General features: G+C 38.9%; 1 protein-coding gene across 1 annotated transcript in view; it reads right to left on the reverse strand.

The window, feature by feature from the left end:
• Positions 1 to 2,437: 2,437 nt before the first annotated feature.
• LOC133448317 (zinc finger protein GLI1-like) overlaps positions 2,438 to 23,881 on the reverse strand; it is a 99,274-nt gene continuing 77,830 nt past the window's right edge. The window contains exons 3-13 of the mRNA XM_061726722.1: positions 22,916 to 23,151; positions 21,429 to 21,530; positions 19,503 to 19,701; positions 18,185 to 18,344; positions 16,566 to 16,661; positions 16,158 to 16,298; positions 15,157 to 15,306; positions 13,849 to 14,013; positions 12,472 to 12,714; positions 11,378 to 11,678; positions 2,438 to 9,376 (exon numbers count right to left, since the gene is read on the reverse strand). Coding sequence (XP_061582706.1) covers positions 6,777 to 9,376; positions 11,378 to 11,678; positions 12,472 to 12,714; positions 13,849 to 14,013; positions 15,157 to 15,306; positions 16,158 to 16,298; positions 16,566 to 16,661; positions 18,185 to 18,344; positions 19,503 to 19,701; positions 21,429 to 21,530; positions 22,916 to 23,151 — 4,393 coding nt within the window. The 3' untranslated portion in view covers positions 2,438 to 6,776. The remainder of the gene's footprint in view (positions 9,377 to 11,377; positions 11,679 to 12,471; positions 12,715 to 13,848; positions 14,014 to 15,156; positions 15,307 to 16,157; positions 16,299 to 16,565; positions 16,662 to 18,184; positions 18,345 to 19,502; positions 19,702 to 21,428; positions 21,531 to 22,915; positions 23,152 to 23,881) is intronic.

A 23,881-nucleotide genomic window follows, 5' to 3' on the forward strand; every position in this document is an offset into this window, starting at 1 on the left:
TCATGCCATGAATCCCTGGGGTAATGATACAGATAACATATTAGGAAATGAATGTGGCATGTCTTTGTGGCATGTCAGAGATACAATGTTTTCTTTTCAACCATGTCTTTACAGGTCTGCTCCTAGCAGGTTTAGGAGTTGGAGGGAGCTACTCTGGTGTGTGTTTTAGTTGGTAGTCACTTTTGACAGCTAAATATAAATTCTCAAGCACAGAAATAGGCTCCCATCAAAATATATCCACAGGTACGCCTCCGATCAACTCGAATGATATGACTTAGCTTATCAGAAGCTTCAAATGCCAAAAAACCATCATGATTGTGGAAGTCTCCAGATTATTCAATGTAAACGTCTGATGTTGAAGAAAGTACGGTAATACATAAATGAAACCAAGAAAAAAATCCTTTGGATTCATTGAATCCTCTGAATCTTTATTCTTTTCCTTTTTTCTGTAACATGTCAGAATAATAGATATTAATGAGGGGTTATGGTGAGATTACCAGAAGAAAAAGAGAGAGAGTGAAAAAAAATGGAGGGGATTCAGTGAGAATTTACAGTAAATGTTCTGACTGTTCTCTGGGTTTCTCCGGTTTCCTATTACGGTCCAAAATCCTGCATGGTACTAACATCTGCGGCAAGATTAAAACGCATATATACTTAGCTCTAAAAGGTTTTCCCATGTAAGGCACAAACTATTAATATACATGCAAACAGTGTTTGGGAAAAAAAATGCCCTTATGGCTAAAAGCTGAGTGTGATTAGTCTACCGGATGACCGACTGTGTGGGGGATTTCTTGCCCATATGTGACCCTGCGATGCATAAATAAACTGTATAAACCTGTTAATTGCAGGTGGGCCTGAAAATCTCAGAAACGATTAATTGCTACAGTAATTTTGAATGGGCCCATTCTTAAATACTTTCTTAACTGTCTGACGCCTGGAAATAACACTTCCGATGCTGTAATCTAATCATCCACTTTGATCATCAGGTTTATTTTGCTTCTTAGCAGCAGTGTTCACATGACTGACAGCAGGGCTGATACATTAGAAGGTCTTACGATTCATATGATGGATTACAAGGTGTTAAAACAGAAAGAGTCAACACTTTTACTCTACTTTAACTTGAATAGAAGAGTTACTCCTTGGTTGAACTATACATGACACCATAATGGTGCAGATGACACTTTCGCATGAAAACGACATTTATAGATGTTTATTAATGTTTGCTTGTAATCCCCCTTTTTTTAAGCAGTTTCCCATCACTCTTTAATATGATGTAATTTAAGGCACAGACTGTCACTGATAATATTTTTACAAGCCACATTTGTGTAGTTTTTCTTTCGCGCAGCACTCAACAGCCCGCAATGCCAAGCCCCACTGACCACAGAGAGCCCGTCCAGGCACTGACGTAATCTAAAGCAACCACTTTTAATGCTGCTCCACTTCATCTTGGCAGGTAGCCCACTACAGGCTGCCGCGAGGTGAAATTCATATCAAAAACAAGGTTTGCTCCAATTGGTTCATAGGACAGAAGCAAAGGGACAGATGGAGTCGGATAAAAACCTTCTTGATATCCAAATACTTAACTTTGGGGTAAAATTATGCAAAAACAGCAAAAAAATGACAGTACAGTAGTGACTAACTATGCAAGGAAATTAAATAACACTAAACTAATGTTATAGAAGCTGCACCTTTAGGAAAGGAAACTGAAAATGCACATAAACTAAGTAATACTGCACTCTATGGGAGAAAAGGAGTCACTGCATTAGTTCTCCAGGCACAGAAAGAAATAGCTTGAAGGAGACCAGACCAGAGGCGTCAAAAGTATTCACATTCATTACTCAGGTAGAAGTATAGATACTAGAGTTTAAAAATACTCCTGTAGAAGTTGAAGTATCAACTCAAGTTTTTTACTCAAGTAAAAGTATAAAAGTACTGGTTTCAAAACTACTTAAAGTATAAAAGTAAAAGTAATGTAAGGGGGAAAAAAGCCATTAAGGACAAAAGCCATTGAAAATGAATGCATCTTAGTATAATGTAAATATATTAAAGAACCATGTATGTGTACTATTGAGCATTAACATGTGTTTCAGAGAGAAGGAGATACGATGACCAGTTGTCTATGTTGTCTAAGTATTGTAATGGTGCAAAAAGTCAAACTTCAGAGGCATGTTATCATTTATCCTAACCTTTATTGGAATGTACATCCAAGTTTAGTTGCAGGAATCTGAGGGAACGGATGTAAGAACAAAACTGGACAAGAACATCTGAAACAACCACAACCAAATTCACTCTATCCGGATGGAGCAATTTAACTGGATAGTTTTTTTTTAAAGGCCGAAATGAAATAGAGTAACGAGGCTGTTTTTAAAATGTAAGGAGTAAAAAGTACAGATAATTGTGTGAAAATGTAAGGAGTAAAAGTAAAAAGTCGTCTGAAAAATAATTACTCCAGTGAAGTATAGATAACCAAAATTTCTACTTAAGTAAGGTAACTAAGTATTTGTACTTCGTTACTTGACACCTCTGGACCAGACCCTAAACCCATGTGTTAACCTCGAAACCCCTTAGGATCATTAATCATGCACCTTAAAATCACAATATGACCTCATCCTAAAATAGACATTGTCTTTCTTCTTATTGCAGCAATTTCTATTGCAAAAAAAACAACCTTTGACAATCGACATTCATCTCAAACTGCACGTTTATTCATAAAAATGTAAAATATAGCACATATGTATAAAAATGTAGAAAATTGTACACAAAATATAACACTCACTTTTATCTATTATAGTTATTGCTAATAGTGTAGCTTTCTGTTGCTAAAGGTGATATTTCTTTTGCCAGCAAAAAAGTCAGAATGAAGGATGAGTTACAAAAAAAAAAAAAACAAATACACGCACGCACACACAGAAGGCAACATCCACAAAGGTCATCGATATAACAGGATTTTGTACAAAACATGTCATACATTCTAGAGAACAGCACTAACAGTCATGTACTTATTGCTAGTGTTAATGTGGAGATATAATACTCTGTTCGTGCATCTTTTCCTCAGTGACTTTTAAATGTCTTTGGTAGGTTGTGCACTTGTTCCAAAATGAAGAAATGTTTGACATTACTGTGTTATATGATACAAAAGAGTATCAGGGCCATGCAGGAGAAAAAATATTTGAGAGGGGAAGATTTTTTTTATTGTGCACTTCGAGAAAAAAGTCGAAATGTCGAGATTAATGTTGAAGCACCAGTTCGAGAAAAAAGTCGAAATGTTGATGAGAAAAAAGTCGAAATGTCGAGAATAATGTTGAAGCACAATTTTGAAAAAAAAGTCGAAATGTTGAGAAAAAATTAAAAATTTCGTGAATAAAGTTGAAATGTTGAGAAAAAAGGCGACATTTTGACTTTATTCTTGAAATTGTATTTCAACATTATTCTCGACATTTCGACTTTTTTCTCGAAATTGTACTTCAACATTAATCTCGACATTTCGACTTTTTTTTCTCGACATTTCGACTTTTTTCTCGACATTTCAACTTTTTTCTCGAAGTGCACAATAAAAAAAAAAATCTTCCCCTCTCAAATATATTTTCTCCTGCCTGGCCCTAATACTCTTCCGTAATATGATGCAATGTCACAGGAAATACTTTTAAAAATACTTTAATGTGGCAACACCGAGCAAAGGCAAGCTCAGATCTTTTTTTTGAACTGTCTAAAAAAAAAAAGGAAATACTGTTTTTTTTTTTTTTAATGACATAAAAATGAGGTTCATGTGAATAGCTGTAAGAGATCTTTCCACACAGTGCTGTAGTCAGTGCAAAGCCACAGTATTAAAGTAGTTCTCCTACAAAAGAGCTGCAGCTTACTTCCTGGGATACAGCTCAATAGTTGCACAAAGTACCTCTCTGTACCTATACACAATTTATTTTACTACAGTGGTAGCAATCCATCCAATTTAGGCTTCTTGAACCCCGTCTCCTGAATTAGTTATGAAGAATTGTCAATAAAACTCCTGTTTGGGAGCCAAGGTGCAGCAGCACTGTACTACGAACGTACCTCAGTCTCTTGAAATGAAGGCAAGTACTCCATGTTAACAGGCACAAACCAGCCCAGTTAGGTTTCATTACAAGGCTTCATTAACTATCGTCTTGTATGTTTGAAAACATTACACATGTTGCCATGAGGAGGTGATTGTTAATACATATTAAACTTGAGCTTTGCTCGTTTTATGTACCTTAAAAAGGGCGGGTACATCGTGTTATAAGCACATCTGACAGAAACAAGTAAACAGCTGCTTGAGGAACACAGTGGCGTCAATTCAGTCAAAGCTAAGGTATGGCAAGGTTACGAGTCCCAGAACTTAACTAGAGTATCAATCAACACGTCCAACAAATACTCATCACAGAAGTCTGCTATGTAGCTTATCTGTGTGGTCAAGAAAATTGGAACTTTTTCAAATGCAGTCTCGCTCACTGCAAAAACTCAAAATCTTAGCAGGAAAATTTGTCTTATTTTCTAGTTAAAATGTCTAATTTTTAGTCAAAAAATCTCATTACACCTAAAACAAGAGTCATCACCAGAAAAATAACTTGTTATTTGACCATTTTCACCTGTTTCAAGTAAATTTTCACTTGAAATAAGTAGAAAAATTTGCCAGTGGGACAAGATTTATCTTCTCATTACAAGCAAAAAAATCTTGTTTCACTGGCAGATTTTTCTACTTATTTCAAGTGAAAATCTACTTGAAACAGGTGAAAATTGATGTTTTTTCCAGTGATGTGTCTTGTTTTAAGTGTAATGACATTTTTTTTTTACTAAAATGAGACATTTTAACTAGAGATTTTTAAGTGAAAATCTACTTGAAACAGGTGAAAATGGTTGTTTTTGAGTCTTGTCTTAAATGTAATGAGATTTTTTTTGACTAAAAATTAGACATTTTAACTAGAAATAAGACAAATATTCTTGTTAAGATTTTGAGTTTTTGCAGTGTATAATAACAAGTGAAATCGATCATGTTGTTCTGATTTGCATTTGTAGTTATTCTATATGTATTAAGTAATAGAATAATCAATACAAATAGACACAGAGTAATTCCATAAATGTATTTAAAAAACAAACATTTACATTTTCCCTTGAAGCCGAGGTGTGGCGGCTGCCGTACCTTGCCGTACCCAATTGACGCCCCTGGAGGAACAGTTACAGTAAACATGTAGAGTGCAAACTCTCTGTCTGGAAAAGGCAATTACAACGTACACACAAAAGATTCAAAACAAGTCCTGAGTGTCTGTGTGTGGGTGCATGTGCAGGGATGCGGTGAGTGTATCTGCTCTGTATTTGTGCATATGTAAGAAATACTGATATACCGCTGGTGCAGATGGTGCTGTTCCTGAAAAAGGAGGAAACGCCAAAGCAAATACAGGAGAAGATTTAGTAGCAAAGAGAAATTATTTCTCAGTCGTCAAAAGCATAGCTTTGTCATCTCTTCAAACGACCATTTTTATAAACATCCCATCCCCACTGAACACAGGGCTTCAGAATTCAAGCGGACTATCAGAAGACAAGGGGATAACTACTCCAATGCCTCATTGTCATATATACATCATTCTGTATATATATAAAATGTATTTACACATATCCTTCTCTGCTTCACTGTAGAGAAAAGGCCCTTTGTGACTGCGATGCCTGTTCGGAAAAAAACAATCAGCATCGTCATTTCACATCAGGCAAGAAGTTTTGTGTCTTACACTTAAGGCACAGAAGAAAGAACCAAGGCAGCAAAGGGACGTATGCAGTTGTAGGGGGTTGAGATTAGGCACCTTTGGTTTTAAGGTTTCTGATAGGGATTTGCATAATATTTAAATCAGTGAAGATACCAAAACTAACCAAAACATAGGAAAAAATGCCTTTGCCCCTTTGACGTGGGTGTTCAGTACATGAGTCCTTCGTACTTCAAAATCCTGGCAAGTTGTGTTTTATACACAAAGGTACTTGAAGGTATGCAGAAAATAACACATTACTGTTGATCCTTTTCTAACTAACTAAATGTTCTTGCGATGTACTTGGAGAAATCTTTCTACGTGACTTGAGTTAGAGCTTTGAGCTAGGGCTGGGCGATATATCGAGATTTTAATATATATCGATATATTTTCAAACGCGATATGGTACGAGACAATATCGTTTATATCGATTTAAAAAAAAAAAAAAAAAATTAATGATATTGATATAGCTTATTTTGTGACAAATTGACTTGAATGTTTTATTTGAGATTTGCACAAATGTTTTGTTATTTGCACAACTGTCAACCTCAGTGGAAAAGTCTGCCTGTTACTGTCTACATTGTATTAATTGCACAGTGTATTTGAATATAATTGTTATGCAGGAAAGGGATATTTGTTTTATTTTATTCAAGAATCATTTTTATTCTATATACGCAGGCAGTTTGTTTTTATTTCATTTGTTTTATACATTTTGATATTGTGCAGATCTCTGTTAATAAAGGAACCTGTGTGACATTTGGCACGAGGCTTTGTATTAAAACTGACTGTTTTTTTAAGGGTTTGCCTCAGAAAAAAATGAAGCTAACAGAGATGCTATGCTATAATGCTTTGGGGGAAACCCCAATTATGGCACAGAAAAAATATCGATATATATCGAGTATCGCCATTCAGCTAGAAAATATCGAGATATGACTTTTGGTCCATATCGCCCAGCCCTATTTTGAGCCAAAGGCATCGTTTGATTGTTACCCCTAAAAGAGTGCTTAGCTGCCAAAGAGTCCTTTTTTAAGACAGAGTGTTCAGATACTTATTCTCCCCAGCCAGTGAGGTAAGCATGGACGTCATGTCCCCCACAGCCATGTTTGACAGGCCGGAGCCCGGAGCCAGGCTGACAGAAGTCTGTGGGGTGGTGAGGCGGGAGGAAGCCTGCGAAGAAGATCCTGGCTGGCCCGGGAGGGGATTATTGACCGGACTAAACGAAGAAGTATCAGCATCGTCGATGATGGAAGTGAAGTCTATACGGGCATTGTCCAAGTCTAGGTTTTCTAAGGCATTCGAAATGGGGCCAGAAACTGGATAGGGAGTCATGGGGGAAGGCTTTGTTCCCCCTACGGGGTCCAGGCTGGAGCCCATACTGTGCTGCTGGTTAAGGCAAGGTCCGTTTGCGGGTTCCATTTGTTTCCCCAAATCCATGTTTATTTGAGCAGAATAGTACATGTTGTTGTTGTTGTTGGAAGGGGAGAATATTTCGTTTTGAGGGTGCTGCGGGTGCTGGACCGGAGGAAGGCGGACGCCCCGTCTGGGGCTGGAGGTGGAGTGTGCGGGGCTGAGATGGGGCGGGCTGCCCAGGTAGCCCGCCCCCGCCCCCGGTCCGGCCTGCGACAGACTGTTCTGGCGGCTGAGAGGTTTCCGTCCTTGAGGGGGCCTGGGCACCTGCACCATCTCCTGATTGTAGCACGAGCCCTGAAGGCCCGCCAGCTGCTGGTCCTTAGACGCCACCGAGCCGGACACTCGGGCGTTCATAACCAGGTTCTGATTGGGGTAGGAAGGATACGTCTGGTTGGAATAAAAGTTCTGATTCTGGTGTTGGGGACTCTGCTGCATCATTGCCGTCTGACAGCTCAAATTCATGTTGTCGGAAAGAGGAGGTGGTTTGATTCCACTCGGCTGCTGCTGCTCTTGTTGGTGCTCCCACATGAGCGCTTGCTGGGACTGCACGTAATTCCGCACCATCATCTCCTTCACCTGCATCATTGGGGTTTCCGACCTTTGGCCGTCGGCCAGGGCAGAGCCAGCGCAGCCTAAGCTCAATCCCCCTCCTCCTCCTCCTCCTCCTCCTCCTCCTCCTCCTCCACCAGGGAAAGAGTTTTGGTTCGGTCCTTGAAAGTCACAGGTGGGATTGTTCGAGTTCCTCATCATCACCTGGGCCGTTTGTTGTGGATAACCCTGCGCCTGTTGCAGGAGGATCTGCTGCTGCTGGAGCTTAGAGCTTTGACAGGACTCTCTATCGCCCATGCCAGGATGGAACTGCTGCTCGGGCTTTATGATGAGTTTGTGAGTTCCGTCAGAACTGGTGTAGAGAGCCGTCTGATCGTTGAAGTGGGCCTGTGTTTGCTGAGCCTGCAGATTAGGATCCGAGTACATCATTGTTTGCCGGTTCTGAAAAGCGTGACCGGAAGTTTGGACTTGGTTGTGAGTCTCGTTCCAGGGACCTCTGGTGTCGCCACCTTGGCCAATATTTGGGTAATGGGGACCTGAAGGACTTAACTGGCAGGTGCTCATACTGTACTCAGCCTGTTGGAGAAGAGCGTTTGACATTCCCTCTGGCTGAGTAGGTCTCGTCTGGCCCATTAGATTTCCCCCAACCCTGGAGGCGACTTCCACGCCCTGGCCCTGGTAGTGTTGCTGCATGTTACCGGGATCGGGGCAGCTCAGAGAGTCGTGGCTCGGCGAGAGCTGGTTTGAAATAGCACCGTCGACCACAAGGGTCTGACTCTGTCTCTGGTAGCCCATGAAGTTTCTTTCCCCGGAGCTAATCATCATGGAGCGATCTCTGCCGTCTACAGGGCCGAGGTGGGGCTCCATGCCCATGGCTTCCATCATGACGTTCTCCGTGATGCTCGGCGGCCGAGGGGAGTACATGTGACGGGCCAGGCTGCTGTCGGAGCCGCGGAGCTGCAGCGCGTTCCTGCGGCCCATCATGGCCACGTTACTCAAGCTATTGAAGCGCTTGGGAAGAGTTTGCGGGTCTGCTACCGATCGAACCGGATCACTGGCTCGTCTGGTGTTGTTCCCCGGAGCCTGGTGAGGGTAGATGACGCCCGTACCGTATTCTGTGTTGGCGCTGTGCCTGCGAGGACCGGCCGGATGAAGGAAAGGAGGCAGGGGCTGCCCCTGGTACTCGCTCAACACACCTCTTCTGCCCGGAGTAACCGGCTGCTGCTCCATGTTGGGTAAAGGAGTAGGTGGCGGCCCACCGGTCGCCGCGGCGTATTTAGCCTTCAGGCTGTATTGCTGAGCGGGCGTTAAATTAGGAAGGCTTGGTAATCCTCTCCCCCCGGGACACGGAGCGCCTCTGCGACTGCTCTCGGGAGAGAGTGGGTCTCTTCCAGCTTCTTCTGGGCTCAGAAGGTGACACCCTCCGCCCGTCGTTCCTCCCATTTGCGAGACCTCGCTGGAGCGCCGGCTGGACAGGTAGGGGGACACCATGGAGGAACGACGGCTCACGGTGTAGGCGGAGCTCAGGCTGCTGGTGCCGCTGCCCCTCCGGTCGTTGCTGGAGCAGGCGATCGTTCCTCCTCCCAGCTCGTGGTTGGACAGCTCCATAACGCGTCGATTAGACAGGATTGGAGAAGGTGCACACATTCCCATGTTCTCTCCTGGACCTGCCGATGAAAATCAACAGAAAACAGCCTAAGTTAATCTGTACAAATCCATGAAAGTATCAATAATTTATAGACAGTTCCTGAATTTATAATCAGTCACACTGTACACACTTCAAGGGAACTTTTCAGAGTTAAAACAATCCTAAGTCTATTATAAGACGGTTTGGGAGTATACAGGACTGTCTCAGAAAATTTGAATATTGTGATTTTCTGTAATGCAATTACGAAAACAAAATTTTCATACATTCTGGATTCATTACAAATCAACTGAAATATTGCAAGCTTTTTATTATTTTAATATTGCTGATCATGGCTTACAGCTTAAGAAAAACTCAAATATCCTATCTCAAAATATTGTTGTATTGGAGCATGGAAGTGTCTAATTTCTCATGCTGCAAATCGATTTGGACAAATAGAAAAAATATGTATCACATCACACTGTGTTACAGGACTGTCTCAGAAAATTAGAATATTGTGATAAAGTCCTTTATTTTCTGTAATGCAAAAATGTCATACATTCTGGATTCATTACAAATCAACTGAAATATTGCAAGCCTTTTATTATTTTAATATTGCTGATCATGGCTTACAGCTTAAGAAAACTCAAATATCCTATCTAAAAAAATTAGAATATTCTGTGAATCTTAATCTTAAACTGTAAGCCATAATCAGCAATATTAAAATAATAAAAGGCTTGCAATATTTCAGTTGATTTGTAATGAATCCAGAATGTATGACATTTTTGTTTTTTTAATTGCATTAAAGAAAATAAAGAACTTTATCACAATATTCTAATTTTCTGAGACAGTCCTGTAAACCTTTGTTGGGGACCAAAACAACCAGAACTGAATCAGTACCGAGAAATAATGAATTGAAGTGTTTACAGCAAAATGACAACCAAAATTAGGTACAATTGCTATTGTGAGCCTCTTACAAGGCTCAAAAACACAATTCCTCTTCAGTGAGATGGATAGGGTCCTTACAGTAATTTTAACTTTGTATATGTAAAAAAAGTGTATAAAAAGTAGGGATGGGAATTGATGAGATTTTTATGATTCCAATTCCATTTTCGATTCTGCTTAACAATTCGGTTCTTTATCGATTCCCTTATCGATTCTCATTTGGAAAAAAAGGACAACAATGAGGCAAATGGCGTTAATATGATAGGCAGCGTTCGTTAGTTAATTAGTTACTAGCAATATTATTAGCTAAGGACTAGCTAACGTTGCTGCTGCTGGGCTGAGGATTACTGATATTAGTCTGGAGTGGATCAAAAACTCGACATTCATTGATTGTTATTGCATACTGTGTACACAAATGTTTTTGCATGTCGGTATTATTTCCTCCCTTTGATGAAATATTCACTTAGCAAGTATTTTCAAGTTGCCCTGTTGTCTCTTTTTTACTGAAACGTAACCAGACTATTGAGCGTTTGTATCGCTTGGGCGCCATGTTTGCTATTGACTGCTGGCTAACGCAACGTGTGTAATGACATCGTTCGTTCCCATTGGAATCGAAAAGGGAATCGTTTGCAAAATCTGCAAACGATTCCAAGGAATTGAAACACTGGGAACCGGTTCCGAACAAGAACCGGTTCTCGATTCCCATCCCTAATAAAAAGTGTATAAAAAGAACTGTTTGTGGCTTCTGCTTCTAACAATTTAATATTTCATCAAACAGTCCTATTTGTACACTTTGGGTACACATAGAAAGTTAAAATTACCTTACCATGTCTGTAGGGATCAAATGTATGAATCATATCCACACCGTCACTTCACTGAAATTAACTTTTTTCATTTCATCAGAGGCTTAAAATAGATATTATTTTTGGTCTGTTCTCACTCAAAACTGCTGTGATTCATGTCAGTTTGGTCCCTAATAAAGGTTTATACTCATTACCGTCTAATATTAAAGTTAAAGTTGTTTTAACGCCGAAATGTTCCCTCAACTTCAGCAGAAAGGTTCTACTGTTACTGGTGGAAGTTTTATTGCAGTAGATACCAGAAATGGCGGGAAGTTTGTTGCCCGTGCAACGTCCAGGTGGGGTGGGCCTGCGGGTTTGCTTCAGCTTGTCAATCTTCAGGTTCTCCAGCCTTTTCAGAGCCTGAGCCGACATTCCCATTGTTCCCGGCTCCCCTCCTCCTCCTCCAGCCAAAACTCCATCTTCCAACCCTGTTAGATCCTCCAAGCTGCCAGCGGCGTTGAGGTTCATTTCCACACCGCTGTCATTGTTGTTGGTGCTCCCCAGCGGGGAGCGCTCGCTGCTGCAGGACGACTGACCGCCAGGGCTTGGTTGGGATTTCTGACGGATGAAGGGAACCAAACAAAGATTTTTTCACCATGTACTACAAACTGGAGTTAGGCTAGACCAGGGGTCGGCAACCCAAAATGTTGAAAGAGCCGTATTGGACCAAAAACACAAAAAACAAATATGTCTGGAGCCGCAAAAAATGAAAAGTCTTGTGTAAGCCTTAGAATGAAGGAAACACATGCTGCATGTAGCTATATTAGTTATAACTGGGGGAACTTTTTTTTTTCATTATGCACTTCAAGAAAAAGTCGAAATTTCGAGAAAAAAGTCAAAATGTCAAGATTAATGTTGAAGAAAAAAGTCGAAATGTCGAGAAAAAAGTCGAAATGTTGAGAAAAAGTCGAAATGTTGAGGAAATAGTCAAAATTTCGTGAAAAAAGTCGAAATGTCGAGAAAAAAAATTTAAATTTTGAGAAAAAAGTCGAAATGTCGAGATTAATTTTGAAGTACAATCTCGAGATAAGTCAAAATGTCGAGAAAAAAGTCGAAATGCCGAGGAAAAAAATAAAAATTTTGATAAAAAAGTAGAAATGTTTAAATTAATTTTGAAGTACAATCTAGAGAAAAAAGTCAAAATGTCGAGAAAAAAGTCGAAATGTCAAAAAAAATTCAAAATGTCGAGAAAAAAAAGAGAAAAAAAATTTAAAAAAGGAAAAAGAAGGAAAAAAGGACAATTTTATTTTTTTTTTTCAAACATTTTTGAGAAAGCTCCAGGAGCCACTCGGGTTGCCGACCTCTGGGCTACACATAAATCTACACACTGAAGTGATCCTCAGTAACTCACCAGAGCAGTCTCGGGGGCCAGTAGTTTGCAGTCTTCTCTGCGTGTCTCTTCTTTCTCCTGCAGGAGTTCAGAGTTTGGGGCTCCAGGAGTCATGGCTAAGCCGGGGAGTCGGGGGCCGGTGTCTCCTCGATGCTTCTTGGTGATGTGGGCCTCGGGGCCGTGCACCGTCTTCACATGCTTGCGCAGGGAGCTCGGATCAGTATATCGTTTAGTGCAACCAGGGATCTTACAGACGTAAGGTTTCTGAAATAGAGCAGAGCATCTGTGAGTACAGAGAACCAGAATTCTACTACGTTACAGCCAGTACTCAAGTTGTAAAAAAAAATCAGGGGGGATGGTGGATTTTATTGTTTATTGTTGCACTATTGTTGGCTGTTTTTATGTATTGTTTTTATTGTTTGCTTTTATTGCACCGTGGATGAGAGGGAAACGAATTTTCATTCCCAACAGATGTTTGGTGTGACAAATAAAGTAACCTTGAACCTTGAACCTTATCATATGGGGACAGATAATTTGTGCTGATTACAAATAATATAATATATTACAAATAATAGCAGTGACCAAAACAGCTGCAGAAATACTGCAGGAATGACATAGCAGCAGTTAAATGCAGCCTTCTGTAAGCTTTAAATATCCACTGGGCTTACATCAAATACATCAAAACACAACAATAAAAACAGTTTTCTGAACTTATCAATATGATTCTGTCCTTCACAGGATAAGTAAAATGGATCACTGCAAAAACTCAAAATCTTAACAAGAATATTTGTCTTATTTCTAGTTAAAATGTCTCATTTTAGTAAAAAAAATCTCATTACATTTAAAACAAGACTGGAAAAAACAACAATTTTCACCTGTTTCAAGTAGATTTTCACTTAAAATAAGTAGAAAAATCTTCATGTGGAACAAGATTTTTTTGCTTGTAATGAGACGATAAATCTTGTTCCTCTGGCAGATTTTTCTACTTATTTCAAGTGAAAATTTACTTGAAACAGGTGAAAATTGTCTAATAAGTTATTTTTCTGGTGATGACTCTAAATGTTGAAATAGCAGTAAAACCACATTCATTGCTGAAATGACATAAGGGATGGAAAGGGGGGATGTCAGTTTTACAGGGGGGATGATTTTGACCGTTTTTATTTCAGGGGGGGTGCCACCCCCGCTCATCTCCCCTCAACTCCAGTACTGGTTACAGTTATGTTACTCATAAAATGTTATCATTCTTTATCATTACACTAAAATACACAGTTTTTTTTTGGTACAGTAAAAGCTTTTCTGTTGTTTTTATTTTCATTGACAAATAAAAAGTATAGACTCAACAATGCACATTTCATCTTTGGATAGGTTGACACACGCATGTACAGTATATTGCAGTACCTCATTGGAATGAGTTCGGTTCTGATGCTTAGCCCGGTCTGAAGCGTTGGAGAAGGCTTTGTTGCAGCCTTCATGTTCACACACGTACGGTTTCTCCCCAGTGTGAGAGCGCAGGTGGGTCTTCAGGTTCTCCAGGCGAGAGTAGGCTTTATTACAGCCTTCAAACTAGAATCAAAAGCACACAAGATAGTTTACAACGTGTTGCAGTAAAAACAGAATTACCGTAGTCTTTTTATACGACCCTCATGCCATTATCATAACCTCAGTGTGAAGTGAAGCTAAAATACTGTAAAACGTACTATTGTCTGCTTTTATGGGGGAAAAATAGATTTCTACAAAGCTACACAATCAAAAAATGAAACTAATAATATTAGCAAAGAGGACAGACCCATTTTTCTTTTGGACACTGAAATTTAACCCTTGTGCTGTCTTCGGGTCAAGGAAGGAGGAAGAGAAGAAGGGAGGAAAGAAGGAAGGGAGGAAAGAAGGAAGGAAGGAAGAATGAAAAGAAGGAAAGAAAGAAGGAAGGAAGGAAGGAAGGGAGAAAAGAAGGAAGGGAAGAAGGAAGGAGAGAGCAGGAGGAAAGAAGGAAGGAAGGGAAAAAAGAAGGAAGAAAGGAAGGAAGGAACAAAGGAAGGAAGGAAGGAAGGAAGGAAGAGAGAAAAGAAGGAATGAAGGAAGGAAGGAAGGAAGGAAGGAAGGAAGGAAGGAAGGAAGGAAGGAAGGAAGGAAGGAAGGAAGGGAGAAAAGAAGGAAGGAAGGAAGGAAGGAAGGAAGGAAGGAAGGAAGGGAAAAAGAAGAAAGGAAGGAAGGAAGGAAGAGAGAAAAGAAGGAAGGAAGGAAGGAAGGAAGGAAGGAAGGAAGGAAGGAAGGAAGGAAGGAAGGAAGGAAGGAAGGGAGAAAAGAGGAAGGGAAGAAGGAAGGAGAGAGCAGGAGGAAAGAAGGAAGGAAGGGAAAAAAGAAGGAAGAAAGGAATGAAGGAAGGAAGGAAGAGAGAAAAGAAGGAAGGAAGGAAGGAAGGAAGGAAGGAAGGAAGGAAGGAAGGAAGGAAGGAAGGAAGGAAGGAAGGAATAGAGAAAAGAAGGAAGGGAGGAAAGAAGGAAGGGAGAAAAGAAGGATGGAAGGAAGGAAGGAAGGGAAGAAGGAAGGAGGATTAGGTCATTTTGACCCGAAGACAGAAAAAGGGTTAAATGAGTATTGATGGAAACATCACTGCTGATCAATGCTGAACTTTTTGGGCTTGTAATACGAGTGAATAAAGAAAAGTAAAGAAAGGGGGACATGGATTAGTGTTTGTTTGCTACTCACAGTGCACTTGTGTGGCTTCTCTCCGGTGTGTCTGCGCATGTGAACCACCAGCATGTACTGGGCTTTGAACGGCCTCTGTTCTCGAGAGCACTCCTGCCAGTGACACACGAACTCCTTCTTCTCCCCGTGGATGTGCTCGTTGTTGATGTGCTGAACAATACACAGAAAAATACTTCAGTCAAATGCTTTGCCTGTGTTCAATAGACCCAGTAGATGTTGTGTTCATGGAGAGACTAGATAACAAATGCTAAACGTTGTTCAAGTCCACGGTTTGCTGAAGCGTTTGTGTCTAGGGCTGGGTATCGATTCAAATGTCAAGAACCGATTCGATCCGATTCTTAAGATTCAGAATCGATTATCAGGATTCGATTCGATATTGATTTGGGTTAGTGTTATAAAAAAATTTTCAGTTACCTGAATTATATGATTGTAAAATAACTAGTTAAATAATAATTTCACAATAATTAATGTGAAATAACTAAGAAATAAATAACTCAAATAGGCCTTTCAATATCCATTTAAAGTGCAAAAAAAAGAAGGAAATTGCAACAGCTCATGCAGTAAACAAATAATTTTAGCAGTGTCAGTTCATTCAGTTCAGGAGTTTTAAAAACCAGCGCTTTATTAACGCTACCGCTGCTCTCTGACGCCATGTTCATTGTTTGATAGTTTCACACCACGTGCATGTGTGAAATAAATGATGTGACTACTGGGATTAAAGTTCACAGGGCGAAAATGTAATGATGAAAAAAAAAAAATTAACTAATTAAAAAAAAAAAATCAATAAAAAAAAATCAAAAAAAATCAATCTTTAGACATAAGAATCGATTTTTAGGAATTAATATGAGAATCGATTTTGAATCGGAAAATCGATTTTTTCAACACAGGCCTATTTGTGTCATTTGTCTGTCCTGCCAGAGGTGTCAGTCAGGTAACACATAGTTTTTGTAAGCTGGTGCTGTTGGTATGAGACACCTGCCGCCAGACTATGAACTTCTTACATGAACTAGCTGGTCCTGCGTGTCGAACTCCTTGTTGCAGCTTTCCCACCGACAGTTGGTCTCATAGACGGCCTCCGGCTCAGGCTTCCCATCGTCCTTGTCCAGGTCATCCCTGCCGTCCAGCAGGCCCAGCAGCGGGTCCTGCATGTTTGTAGAAGAAGAAGCACGTGTTAGTTTGAGTTTATTATGTACGTTTATCTTAGATTTAACCTACAGCTGATGTGATAGCAGTTTAACACCAAATATTGCTTCATAAACTCTCACTGCAATGTGCAGTGGGGGTTTGAGTCTGACCTCAACTCCCCGTTGTTGAATCGTTGACATATGGCCCACACAAATGCTTTTAAATTGATGCATGTGCATGCGGTGGTATTAAATGTAAATATTAGTAATGAGGCAACACTGCACCTGCGTGCCGGTGGAAGAAGGACTGGCCACGTCTCCCTCCGACCTCTCCTCCAGCGTCTTCACGTTGATGCCGTCCAGCCCAGGCTCTGTCTTCAGCTGCAAAACAACACACAAGCAATAGATTTGGTCTTCATTATTCTGTCTCTGCGCCTTTGGATTATTCTTGACATCAGTGCTGCAGTTTCCCATCATTTTATGTTTTTATATAAAAATGTTATTAAAAAAATGCATTTATTTATTTACAGTTGTGTGTTTACTAGGGATGGGCGGTATGGACTAAAAAATTTATCACGATAATTTGTGGCATTTATCCCGATAACGATAAAAAAAATACCAATACAAAAACGTCATCAACGGGAATTTATCCTTCTTTCTTTCTTTCTTTCTTTCTTTCTTTCTTTCTTTCTTTCTTTCTTTCTTTCTTTCTTTCTTTCTTTCTTTCTTTCTTTCTTCTTACCGTGGGGGAATTTTTTTGACGGTTTATCGTGAACGGTAAAATATCGCCCATCCCTAGTGTTTACGCGATGATACAATACAGTGTGATGTGATACATTTTTCTATTTGTCCAAATCGATTTGCAGCATGAGAAATTACACACTTCCATGCTCCTATACAACATTTAAAGGAACATTTTGGCCGGAGGCAGCTGACTGCATGTTGTCTCCACTATAGCTCTGTGAAGTAGTTTAATAGTTGTTGGTTCCTGAGATAGTCCCATCAAGGGATACGAAGTTGCAACTAGATCAGTGGTTCCCAACCTTTTTTCCTTGGAGCCCCCCCTACTTGTGTCTAAGACCCGACCCGTACGTACTAGCACCAAAAGAGTCTTTAATTGAAAAAATTAACATTAATTATGTTTTTTTGATACATTTCTCTTTGGTTTACCCTCTATACATATGACTTTGTTTAACCTTAATTTTGTCTCACCAATGTATAAAATGCGCACAAAAGGACATAAAAGGACATAAAAATATTTCTGAAAAATGTCTCTTTTAATATGAGCGCAACATTTTTTAACATTTTTCCTTTAACAACCTGTTGGAGTAGATTAAATGTTGAGTAATTTATAATATATATATATATATATATATATATATATATATATATATATATATATATATATATATATATATATATATATATATATATATATAATATAATATAAGTAATGAAATAATTTGCTGTGTTTGTCTCCAGTGCATAAAAAACACAAAAAATATTCAAAGACATTCATAAATTATTCCTAACAATGTCTTATGAATGACTTGTGCGCAAATATAATTTTTACAACTGCATAATTTCAAAGCAGACAAAGTTTCGCGCCCCCCCAGAGATCTCTAGCGCCCCCCAGGGGGGCCCGGACCCCAGGTTGGGAGACCCTGAACTAAATGACCTGCACAGGCGTCCAAAGTTACTTTGTCTAGTTTTAGCCGTAAATAGGGACAGGTGACTACAGTACGAGAGCTAGACGGTGCTCCCCAAAAGTAATCAAATGTTCCTTCAAATGCAACTGAAACTGATGTTTAAACATCCTTTTTTTGTCAGCTGTCAGAAACAGAAGGTGCAGGGATACTGGATTTACTCAGTGTGTTGTGATGCGAGTTAGAGGACAGTCTTACATGTCCGTGCTTGGGCGCAGCGTGGAGTCGAGGGTTGTGGGGAGGTAAACGAGAGGCTTGGCAGGGGCCCGGCGGGCCCAGAGGCGTCCCCCCCCCTCCGTACATGGACCCCTGCTGTCGGGACTGGCAGTTCATGTTGCTGGAATAACCCAGCGACGGACTGGGGACAGAGAGAGGAGACATAGCAGTTCAAGATGTTGGAAATGATTTTTTTGGGGGGGGGGGGGTAGTATTGTAAAACAGCAAAATAAAGAGAAGTGCATACTGTTTGCTCTGATTATCTGAAATCACCCTACTCTCGCTGCTAAATGAGAATAAGTGATGCTGATTCAAAAACAGGGCATCTACTCAGATTACACTGCAAAAAGTCAAAACCTTACTATGAATATTTCTCTTATTTTTAGTTAAAATGTCTAATTTTTAGTCAAAAAATGTCATTACACTTAAAACAAGAGTCATTACCAGAAAGATAACTTGTTATCTGACAATTTTCACCTGTTTCAAGTAAATTTTCTCTTGAAATAAGTAGAAAAATCTGCCAGTGGGACAAGATTTATCTTCTCATTACAAGCAAAAAAAATCTTGTTCCACTGGGAGATTTTTCTACTTATTTTAAGTTAAAATCTACTTGAAACAGGTGAAAATTGTTGTTTTTTCCAGTGATGAGTCTTGTTTTAAGTGTAATGAGATCTTTTGTCTCATTGTCTCAATGTCTCATTTTTAGTCAAAAAATCTAATTACACTTAAAACAAGACTCATCGCTGGAAAAAACAACAATTTTCACCTGTTTCAAGTAGATTTTCACTTAAAATAAGTAGAAAAATCTGCCAGTGGAACAAGATTTTTTTGCTTGTAATGAGAAGATAAATCTTGTCCCACTTATTTCAAGTGAAAATGTACTTGAAACAGGTGAAAATTGTCAAATAACAAGTTATTTTTCTGGTAATGACTCTTGTTTTAAGTGTAATGAGATGTTCTGACTAAAAATTAGACATTTTAACTAGAAATAAGACAAATATTCCTGTTAAGATTTTGAGTTTTTGCAGTGTACTCTCTGCACATTACATAGTAATCATTTAGGTCTACATCAGTGGTTTCCAGCCAGACATGCCTGCCATTTAAGGGCGGGCACCAAAGATCACAAAAGGTGTACAAAGTTTTCAATGACCCACAGTTATACCCGTGCCGTGATTAGAGGTCAGAGGTACACGCCCACACGGTGGCTGTTACTCATGAAAAGACTAAAGTAACAGACTTTTTTGTTGCTTTTACTGAATATTTATGTTTTTTATATGCATATGAAAGAGAGATATGGTACCTCATGGCGCTCACAGAGAGATGACCATAAGAGCTGGCGCCGTTGGGGTTGCAGCGAGAGTTAACGAAGGCCACGAGAGAGTTGGGCGAGGTTCGGATGACCGTCTGCAGGTCCACACTGGCGTCAGACAGAGGAGAGATGGACAGCGCTCTCTTTTTACTCAGCTTCAGCATGGAGCGAGGGGTGGAGAACCTCGAGCCTGAGATGATAAAAGGAGTCAGGGTTAGTGAATTGGTATGATGCATGCTACTTTTGAATGTTTTTTTTGAATAACTTTATTTATAAGATTTTTCAACATTTTTTAAGACAAACAACCCTACATATATCCCGCCCTCCCCAGTTCCCACATACAAATAAGATAATAGCAGTAAAACATAATATGTAAACAAGGAAGAAAAAATTAAATTAAATTTAAAACAAATTAAAAAATTAAAAAAGTAAAATAAAGTACACAAATAAAATAACATTAGTAATAATAACAACAATAATGATGCAAAAATAAATAAATAGATGAATAACACGGGCCATATTTACTAAAGGTTTGCGTGCGTAAAAACGTGTGCAAACTTGACATCACCCACAAACCAATGTGCGAGCTGATCTGCTAACAGCGTGCAAAGAGGACTGCGCCTCTCAAATGAGCAAAATAGCACTCGCTGTTCATTTAGTACTTTTGCCCTGATGAATAATCAATATGGGGCGTACCCGCCAGAAAGCGCTAAATACTGGGAGGGGAAAATGCAAATATGTTCATTTACCACGCGCAATGAGATTTACCAAGCCTGTAAGTTATTGCGGGGATTGTGATTGCGTCTGTATTTAATACGTTCAAAAGGAAGGTGCTAATCTGCCCAGCATTACGCACCGATGGCTGCTGTTATTGTGGCAAGGAGGCGACATCCAAAATCAAAGAATACGCAGAGAGAGAGTCTTTATTCTGCTGCATGCTATTTTAAAAATGGTTGCACAAGTTTTATTAAAGGCCACTTTTTCTTTAGTTCTTCGCCTTATATCTTGCCACCTTCTTTTAACCTCATCTGCAGTTCTTTTTGTCTTACCAACTGCATTTATTCTATCGCAGATTTTCTCCCATATTGCGTTTCTTTTGGTAATGTTTAAATTTCTTTGCTGTAGTTCATGAATATGTTTATTTGCCTCTTCCACTAATATCTCTAACTCCAACTCGTCAAATTTCATTTTGCACTTGCGACTACTCTGCTTTCCATCCAGACTCTCCATGGCGCAAACCGTAAGACACGCAACACCTCATTTAAATACTGCTGTTTGCACCTGTTATCAATTGCGCAAGCTTTCTTAGTTGATCACCCGCAAAACACACAACAACAGCACGTGCAAACTTTTTCAGTGCACACACAATTTAGTACTCTTTATTTAGGATCTTAGTAAATCAGGCCCATAGACGGTTAAGGGTTACACATTAGTCCAAACATTTGTTAGTAGTACAATTGAGGGTTTCCATAAATCCGAGTAACACTGTAAACATGACAAAAATAATACTAAGCTACATCATCGAAAGACAGCGTAAGGACGAATTCTAAGAAAGGGGACCAGGCCTTTATACATTTTTGGCGAGATTTGAATCTGTTGTATCTGAGCTTTTCTAAAGGTATAAAAGATATCCCATCTTTGACCCATTCCGTGAATGTTGGGGGTTTGTCAGATTTCCAATTGCGGAGGATAAAAGTCTCCGGGCTATGAGAGAAGAAAATGCAATAAAATTGGCTTGAGGAGAGAGAGGTAACTGGTGCATCGTCCGTAGGAACTCCAAATATAGCAGTCATAGGGTTGGGTTCAATAATTATATGACAAATGGTCGAGAAAGCATCTAAAATATTCTTCCAAAATGACGTCATAGACGTGCAACCCCAGAACTACTTTTGAATGTTTAACCATCTCTTTTCTTACCGTCACCTGAGCCGATCTGATCTGAGCCGGGCTGGACCTGACAGAAGCTGTGATGTGATGACATGATGTTGTTTTGGTTACAGTAGGGGGTGCTATTGCAGCCTGTGGGATATTAGAAACGATCAGGGTTAAAAAAGCTCAATCACAGAACAGCCAATGTGAAAATGTTGAACATTTTCAGCAACCGATGATGCTGATATTGTTAAAAAAAAAAAAAAGGAAAAAGAAACATGCATTGGTTTTGCAGGAATGAGTCAAACTAGCAGTCGCTTCATTTGAATCCAAGATAGAGCTGAAACAATTGAACTTTTCTGCTGATATGTGGAGTGATATTTATAGTCTGGATTTCTCTCAAAGTCACAAAATAATTAAATCAGTGACACAATTTCTATGAAGTAAAATCAGTAAAAAAAACAACAATAATATCAGTTTCATACCAGCAATGACATCACCATGTTTATAATAATAATTATATAAAAGCAAAAACACTAAACCTGAACATGTTTTATTGAAACAGATGTATTTAGTCTTTAATTTACCTTAAGGTGACTGACTCATTTTAAAAACTCAGTTTTGCTGTTTAAAATCTACACTGCAAAAACTCAAAATCTTAACAAGAATATTTGTCTTATTTATAGTTAAAATGTCTCATTTTTAGTCAAAAAATCTCATTACACTTAAAACAAGACTCATCACTGGAAAAAACAACAATTTTCACCTGTTTCAAGTAGATTTTCACTTAAAATAAGTAGAAAAATCTGCCAGTGGAACAAGATTTTTTTGCTTGTAATAAGAAGATAAATCTTGTCCCACAGGCAGTTTTTTCTACTTATTTCAAGAGAAAATTTACTTGAAACAGGTGAAAATTGTCAAATAACAAGTTATTTTTCTGGTAATGACTCTTGCTTTAAGTGTAATGAGATTTTTTGACTATCATCCTACTCTCTTGCTAAATGAGAATAAGTGATGCTGATTCAAAAACAGGGCATCTACTCAGATTACACTGCAAAAACTCAAAATCTTACCAGGAATATTTATCTTATTTTTAGTTAAAATGTCTCATTTTTAGTCGAAAAATCTCATTACACTTAAAACAAGAGTCATTACCAGAAAAATAACTTGTTATTTGACAATTTTCACCTATTTCAAGTAGATTTTCACTTAAAATAAGTAGAAAAATCTGCCAGTGGGACAAGATTTATCTTCTCATTACAAGCAAAAAATCTTGTAACAAGTTATTTTTCTGGTAATGAGTCTTGTTTTAAGTGTAATGAGATATTTTGACTAAAAATGAGACATTTTAACTAGAAATAAGACAAATATTCCTGGTAAGATTTTGAGTTTTTGCAGTGTAGAGGAACAACAAGATAAAGATCTCAGCCATTTTCTTTAGTGGAAAGTTCTGGTTTCAGGCTCTCAGGTATCCTCAGCTCCTAATCAATAGCTGATGTGAGATGAAGAGGTTGTAAACAGACACTGTGACTCACCATCTGTGGGCGGCATGCCCCGGTGGCCCATCATACTGTGCGGTGGAGGAGCCTGGGGGGGCCTCATGTATTGATCCAGGCAGTGGCCGTTCCCCTGGCCGGGCCCCGACCCTGATCCGTGAGTCATGTTGGCCATGGGATTGTACATGCCGTGGCATTCCTGGGGAGGGCCGTCGAGGTGCGGGGCGCGCAGCGAAGACACATCGCTGTAGGGAGACTGGTCTGATGATACTAGGCTGGAAATACAAGAAACATTTTGAATTATTGAGAAGAAGATTGAAATTCATGTGAAAAATGTCCCTAAAAAAAGTAAGAAAGACAACCGTAAAAACAGATTTTCCTATTTACTAGTATTCATTAGTATTTACTACTACTAGAACTACTAGTAACTAGTACTAGTAATATTAGTATTTACTAGTATTTATGATACTAGGCTGCAAATAAAAGAAAAATCTTGAATTATTGAGAAGAAACTTGAAATTAATGTGAAAAATGTCCCTAAAAAAGAAAGAAAGACAACTGTAAAAACAGATTTTCCTATTTACTAGTATTTATTAGTATTTACTACTACTAGAACTACTAGTAACTAGTACTAGTAATATTAGTACTTACTAGTATTTATGATACTAGACTGTAAATAAAAGAAAAATGTTGAATTATTGAGAAAAAGCTTTAAATTAATGTGAAAAATGTCCCTAAAAAAGAAAGAAAGACAACCGTAAAAACAGATTTTCCTATTTACTAGTATTTATTAGTATTTACTACTACTAGAACTACTAGTAACTAGTACTAGTAATACTAGTATTTACTAGTATTTATGATACTAGGCTGTAAATAAAAGAAAAATGTTGAATTATTGAGAAGAAGCTTGAAATTAATGTGAAAAATGTCCCTAAAAAAGAAAGAAAGACAACCGAAAAAACAGATTTTCCTGTTTTCAAAGGTTGGAAAAGCTGTAATTTGCTT

Source organism: Cololabis saira, chromosome 8 (assembly GCF_033807715.1).
Source record: "Cololabis saira isolate AMF1-May2022 chromosome 8, fColSai1.1, whole genome shotgun sequence".
NCBI lineage: Eukaryota > Metazoa > Chordata > Actinopteri > Beloniformes > Belonidae > Cololabis > Cololabis saira.